The following is a 7,044-nucleotide window of genomic DNA, read 5'->3' on the forward strand; positions in this document are numbered from 1 at the left end:
CCTCTGCTCACAAAGTCTAACATTATACCAACTTCCCCCCCCCAAATATTTACAGGGTTCATCTCCAATATCACAAAACAAGGCAAAGAAGGGTAGAATTGGAACTGAGTGAGAATAAATTGATAATTAGTATAGCCAGCAATTAACTTTGAGATGATAAAAATCTTAAAAAAGATCATTCATAATAAATAATCAGGTACTAAGAAAGAAACCAAATGATTCATATATGAGACTTCTAAATTATTAAGAGAAATGAAAACTGATTGAAATGAATGGATAGATATTACTATTTCATGGGATAATGTTGTCAAGATATAAATTTTTCCCAAATTGAGCTATAAATTCTCCCCAAATTGAACTGTAGTTTCAGTGCACCAAAGGTGCATGTGCGGAAATGTTATTGGTCATTAGCAGCACTGTTTGTGATAGTCCCAAATTGGAGATAATCTAGTGTCTACCACCAGTAGGATGAATATATAAATTATGAACATTGTTTTATTTGTTTTCTGTTTATTTGGAATCATTTAAAATGAGCATATCTTTAATAATCAGGAAAAAATAAAGATTGATATTTTGAAAAACTACATATAATAGTAGCAGATGAAAGGATACTGCCTGGGAAAATGAAAGTGAATAATACACCAAAATGTTAAAAATAAAAGTAATCTTTTATCCTTGATATCTTTTTTTCTTTATATCCTTTTGTATTTTGAAATCTTCTATTCCATGCATACCTTTTTAATCAGAAAAGGGAAAAAGAAATCTAACACCCAAAGTCTGATCGCCTGTACGTAAAAGTAAGGGAGAGAGCTGTGGAACACCCAAGACTTTCTTCAGTTGCTCCTCCTCCCTTGGAGCCGGGGGCCCTGGTACGACAAATTGTAAAGGGAAGCAGAGGCGCCCAGGCCTCGAAACCCCAGGCTGCCCACTGTCTCCCCTGAGCAGGTTGCATTTCTTTTATCGAATTATCAACCAATTAATAGGCTTTTTTCTTTTTGGTGATTATCATTAGGAAAAATTTCTATGGGCCAGTGGGCGTTTTCCATGGAGAACGTTTTGGGGCTGAACTTGCCGTGGAGATCCCTGAGTTCACATCTGGTTCTGACAAATGAAGATGGGTATATTGACTACATGTCCTGCTTCAATGACATTCACATTCAGAAACCTGTGAAAGAGGCAAGTGAAACACGGCTCCGCCTCAAACTGGGCTAGAGAGAAACACCCTTTGGGCAACCTGTGAGAGTAACTGAGTCCTTTGACAAGCTGGAAGTGGGGTCATCTAATGCAGTGGTCCCCAACCTTTTTTGGGCCACGGACTGGTTTAATGTCAGAAAATATTTTCACGGACCGGCCTTTAGGGTGGGATGGATAAATGTGTCACGTGACCGAGACACGCATCAAGAGTGAGTCTTAGACGGATGTAACAGAGGGAATCTGGTCATTTAAAAAAAATAAAACATCATTCAGACTTAAATATAAATAAAACGGAAATAATGTAAGTTATTTATTCTTTCTCTGCGGACCGGTACCAAATGGCCCACGGACCGGTACCAGTCCACGGCCCGGGGGTTGGGGACCACCGCTCTAATGTGTTGGGAGTGGCCATCTTAGGAAAGGCCTAGGGGGACCCAGGAAATGTGTGCATTCTAAGGATAGGCAAAAGGAAGAAAAAGCTGGAAGCAAATCCACGTCAACTGTGTGTTTCTCCTCTTAAGTGCTGTCCAGCATACATGCAGATGTGACATCCATTCTTTCATATGACACAACCTTTAAAATACTCAGTATATTTCCTATTACACTTGTGAGTGTATAGACTTACTGACATATCTTATACCTTAAGGACTTTTAAAGTTTAGAACCCTTTATTAAAATGGAAATACCCCAGGGAGAGTTGTCAGATTCCCTAGTACTTACTAGTTAACAACTCGTCAGCAATTAGTTATAACATGGGGCTGAAAGTGAGTTGATAGGAACCAGGACTAGGGTGAGTGTTTGCAGGAGAGATGAGAAATTAAGAGTAGAGAAGGGAAGTAAAAGTGCAGGTGGGAGTCTCAAATATCTAGAGGAAGGAGGCTTTGGGCTTCACATAAGGGACAATTAACCATGGTGACTGAGCTCACAGGCCTTGGCATTAGGCAGCTGAAATTAAAATCCCATTTACCAGGCCCTGGCCGGTTGGCTCAGCGGTAGAGCATTGGCCTAGCGTGCGGAGGACCCGGGTTCGATTCCCGGCCAGGGCACACAGGAGAAGCTCCCATCTGCTTCTCCACCCCTCCGCCGCACTTTCCTCTCTGTCTCTCTCTTCCCCTCCCGCAGCCAAGGCTCCATTGGAGCAACGATGGCCCGGGCGCTGGGGATGGCTCTGTGGCCTCTGCCTCAGGCGCTAGAGTGGCTCTGGTCGCAACATGGCGACGCCCAGGATGGGCCGAGCATCGCCCCCTGGTGGGCAGAGCGTCGCCCCATGGTGGGCGTGCCAGGTGGATCCCGGTCGGGCGCATGCGGGAGTCTGTCTGACTGTCTCTCCCTGTTTCCAGCTTCAGAAAAATGAAAAAAAAAAAAATCCCATTTACCAGCTATGTGAACCTTGGGAAACTTACTTCACCTATCTATTCTTTAATCTATAAAATGGACATGATAATAGTTCTGTTCCCCGGGGCTGTGTCGAGGACTGAATGAAACAACCCACAGACAAGTTCTCAGTGCAGAGCCCGGTACACAAACTGCCTCCTGCTTCACCTTGGCCCTGTCCCGCGAGGGGCACAGACAGCAGATGCCTTCAAATATAAGAGCATGGCCTTCTATCTGCTTAAAGAGGGTTGAGCTTCCGAGGAAGGCTTGCCTTCTCAAATGACTATCTAAATCACCTACTTTGAATTGATGATGATGTATTATGCTTGTTATGTTTATTAAATTAGTCTATTATTAATTCTATGTTTTAACACTTAGAAAATCTCTTTTAGGTTCAGTCAGCTGTGATTGAAACTCTGTACAGATACCGATCTGACCTGCAAATCATCTTCAATGTCGTTGACTCTGATCACTCAGGTAAATAAACTTTGATTAGTTCACTAGCAGCAGAAAGCGAAGGCTGGCCTGTTTCTCTGAAACCAGAACTGTTTTCATCTGTTGTTTTCTTCATCCAAACTTGATTTAACTCGAGGTGGAAGGGAACTTATCTTTAATATTATTGCTATTTTAGTTTGGCTACAAACTGTATTCAGGACCATGTGATCTTATATATAGGCCTGTGTATCCATTAGTCAGACAAGAATACCTCCTTTTATAAGTCACCAGCACTGATGAAAAGGTAACCCACTGTCCATTTAAATGTTATAGTTAACCCCTGGCAATAAAAATCATTCCTAGAGTTCTGATTCTGTTTTGGGAACTGAGGGTTATGAAAACCTATTTTCTGCTTAGCTTTGATACACAATTACTTATTTTCAAATTTTCTTTTTTTTATTTGCTTGCAGATACTTTCTTTTTCATTAAATTTTTTGGAGTGACATTGATTAATGAGATTATATAGGTTTAAAGTATACTATTCATGATACATCATCTATATATTGCATTGTGTGCCCACCACATATATTTTCATGCTTTAAAAAAATTGTCAGATAATCCTTAACTGCAGAGATCATTGAGCATCAAACCATTAATAATCAAGACACCAAAGTAAATTATTGCCTATAAAAATGGCACAGCCATTGTTTGCAATGCTCTCACTGAGTCCGGTATCTTTTCCCTCTGCTTTGATGTTGCTCTCCTCTCTGCCCCCCTTCCTTGTCCTTCTCCCTGAGATTTTAATTTTTTTATTTTATTTATTCATTTTAGAGAGGATAGAGAGAGACAGAGAGAGAGGAGAGAGAGACAGGGGGGAGGAGCTGGAAGCATCAACTCCCATATGTGCCCTGACCAGGCAAGCCCAGGGTTTCGAACCAGCGACCTCAGCATTTCCAGGTCGATGCTTTATCCACTGCGCCACCACAGGCCAGGCTCCCTGAGATTTTAGATCTTATCATTTCTGGGCCACATAGAGCCCCACAGTTCACAGTCTCCCCCCATTCCTTCCATGTTTATTCCTTGCACCTTTAGAATCGTCTTAGGATCACATGGTAGTTAAAAGTGACATCTTGATTGTTATATTTACTGTCTTCCATTTCCTTCAGTGTTTTGATGGTCAGGCATGTTAATGGGTTTCTAATTGGGACTATTCAATCAGTATGGCTTCCACACCCCTCCCTTTGGTGGGTTTTAAGATGAATACTTACAGCCTTCTCCTGTATTCTTTTAGGTCTGATCTCCATGGAAGAATTTCATTCCATGTGGAAACTTTTTAGTAGTCATTACCATGTGTATATTGAGGATTCCCAAGTTGATGAACTTGCTAAAAGAATGGACTTGAACAAAGATGGAAGCATCGACTTCAACGAGTTTTTAAAGGCTTTCTATGTTGTACACAAATTAGACAAGACGGAGCAACCAAACACCGACCCCGCTTAATAAGAAGTAGGGCCTTCTCTCCTTATAAACATAGTCACTGATATCATCTTTTGCAGAACCAGTAGTAGAAAGAAGTAGACCCCAATTTCCACCCCGAGCAGATGTGTAGTGTGGGTATTGGAAGAGACTGGTAAGCTGTTATTGGTAAAGCTAGGTTACCTTTCAGCCCCAGTGGTAGAACTCACACATTTCTAGATAGAAACTCGGTTAAGCCTAGTGTTGGTCTCTTTGATGTCAGCTAACCAGGAGACCAGAGCAGTTTGAAAATATACTGAGAAAAAACCCCCATAGAACACAGAAGAAAACTATACCATCTGTGAGTGGCTGAGGAATAGGAGTAGGAATACTGAACTATTAATGTAATAAAGTCTTTCCAGCTTTCCACTGTAATCTTTGGTGTTACCATAAATAAGTGAGTCTCAATTGTGGGGAAACCACCTTTCAGGGATGGGGGCCATATCAGAGCTTGGGGTAAACTGTGGGAGTGTATTTTTGAAAAAGTGTATTATTTTCTTGTCTGTTGGAGATGCAAAGTGAATACTTTCAGACTGAGTCCTGCAATTAATATGGTTTGACACTTTCATCGGTAAATGGGGCCTTGGTTGTATGTACATTGTGCAATTATTCAACTATTATTTTTTTTTTTTTTTTTTTTTTTTTTTCATTTTTCTGAAGCTGGAAACAGGGAGAGACAGTCAGACAGACTCCCGCATGCGCCCGACCGGGATCCACCCGGCACGCCCACCATGGGGCGACGCTCTGCCCACCAGGGGGCGATGCTCTGCCCATCCTGGGCGTCGCCATGTTGCGACCAGAGCCACTCTAGCACCTGGGGCAGAGGCCAAGGAGCCATTCCCAGTGCCCAGGCCATCTTTTGCTCCAATGGAGCCTTGGCTGCGGGAGGGGAAGAGAGAGACAGAGAGGGAAAGCGCGGCGGAGGGGTGGAGAAGCAAATGGGCGCTTCTCCTGTGTGCCCTGGCCGGGAATCGAACCCGGGTCCTCCGCACGCTAGGCCGACGCTCTACCGCTGAGCCAACCGGCCAGGGCTTATTCAACTATTCTGATTGCATATCAGACACAATGACAGATTTCTGCTTAAAGGTAAGTATATTTAATTTTTTCTCAAGATCTATCAATATGTTAGGGTAGATATCCTGCAACACTGCCTGCTATATACACCAAAATAATAGATGAAATATAACAAATACTTTTAAATGCATAAATGAACTAGTAGGAAAATTAAAGAAATTCCTATGGGGCAGGGAAAAAGAGCTTAGTTAAAATCATAGCAATATTAACATTAGGCAGGATAGACTTTAAGGCAAAGAATATCATTAGGGATAAAAATAAAAAAAATCATTGCTGCCCTGGCCAGATAGCTCTGTTTGATAGAGCATTGGCCCGAAGTGCAGAGGTTGCCAGTTCGATCCCTGGTCAGGACACATATAGGAACAGAGTGATGTACCTGTTTCTCTCTCTCCCCCTTCTTCTCTGGCTAAAATCAATAATAATAATAATAATAATAATAATAATAATAAATAAAATCATTACTGAATGCTAAAAGGAATGATTCACCAGGAAGATATAATTATAAACATATGCATCTAATAACACAGCTTTAAAATTTATAATGCAAAAATTGACATAACTACCAGAAGAAATAGAGGAAGATTTTGAATATGCTCTGTCAGTAATTGATCATGAAAATAAAAAATTACTGTATAGAAGATTGGACAACCTGATCGTGTGTGTCTGCATGTATATAATCTACAATCAATTTTAGAACATATACATTATTTTCAAGCACACATGAAAAATTTATAAAAATTGATCATGTTAACCAGAAATTTTCAACTTTTTTTCACCTCATTGCGCATATAAACTTATTACTAAAATTCTGTGGCACACCAAAAAAATATATTTTTTGCCAATATGACAAAAAAATAGGTATAATTTTGATTCATTCACACCGGATGGCTATTGTTGTGTTGCCTGTTGGCATTTTTTTTTTTGACAATCTAAAGGAAAAGAGGTCAGTGCCCCTGATGAAATAGGTATTGTATGTTTTAAAAACTCTTGCAGCACACTGGTTGAAAATTGCTATATTAGACCACAAAAGATATCTTAAGTAGCAAATAATAACAAAGATATTATATTCTCTGACCACAATGCAATTAAACTAGAAACAATATAAGAAGATAACCCTATTAGTGAGCAAAAAAGGAATATAACTAGCTCTAGTAGAAATTGCTAAAAATAGTATACAGGAATACTGTGAATAACTTTATCCCAATAATTAAAAAAAAATAGCAGAATGGATGATATCCTAGGGGAAAATATAATTTTCTAAAGTGGATTCAAGAACAAAAAGAGGGCCTGAACAAGTGGTGGCACAGTGGATAGAGTGTTGGCCTGGGAAGCAGAGGACCCAGGTTCAAAACCTAAGAGCGCCGGTTTGAGCATTGGGTCACCAGCTTGAGTGTGTGGTCATTGGTTTGAGCATGCGATCATAGACATGACCCTATGGTTGCTGGCTTGAGC

General features: G+C 40.6%; 1 protein-coding gene across 1 annotated transcript in view; it reads left to right on the top strand.

Annotated features, from left to right (window-relative positions):
• PPEF1 (protein phosphatase with EF-hand domain 1) overlaps positions 1-4,872 on the top strand; it is a 102,186-nt gene extending 97,314 nt beyond the window's left edge. The window contains exons 17-19 of the mRNA XM_066356888.1: positions 1,013-1,176; positions 2,961-3,045; positions 4,295-4,872. Of these exons, the coding sequence (XP_066212985.1) occupies positions 1,013-1,176; positions 2,961-3,045; positions 4,295-4,503 (458 nt within the window). The 3' untranslated portion in view covers positions 4,504-4,872. The remainder of the gene's footprint in view (positions 1-1,012; positions 1,177-2,960; positions 3,046-4,294) is intronic.
• Positions 4,873-7,044: the final 2,172 nt, after the last annotated feature.

Source organism: Saccopteryx leptura, chromosome X, assembly GCF_036850995.1.
Source record: "Saccopteryx leptura isolate mSacLep1 chromosome X, mSacLep1_pri_phased_curated, whole genome shotgun sequence".
In the NCBI taxonomy this organism is placed as follows: Eukaryota; Metazoa; Chordata; class Mammalia; order Chiroptera; family Emballonuridae; genus Saccopteryx; species Saccopteryx leptura.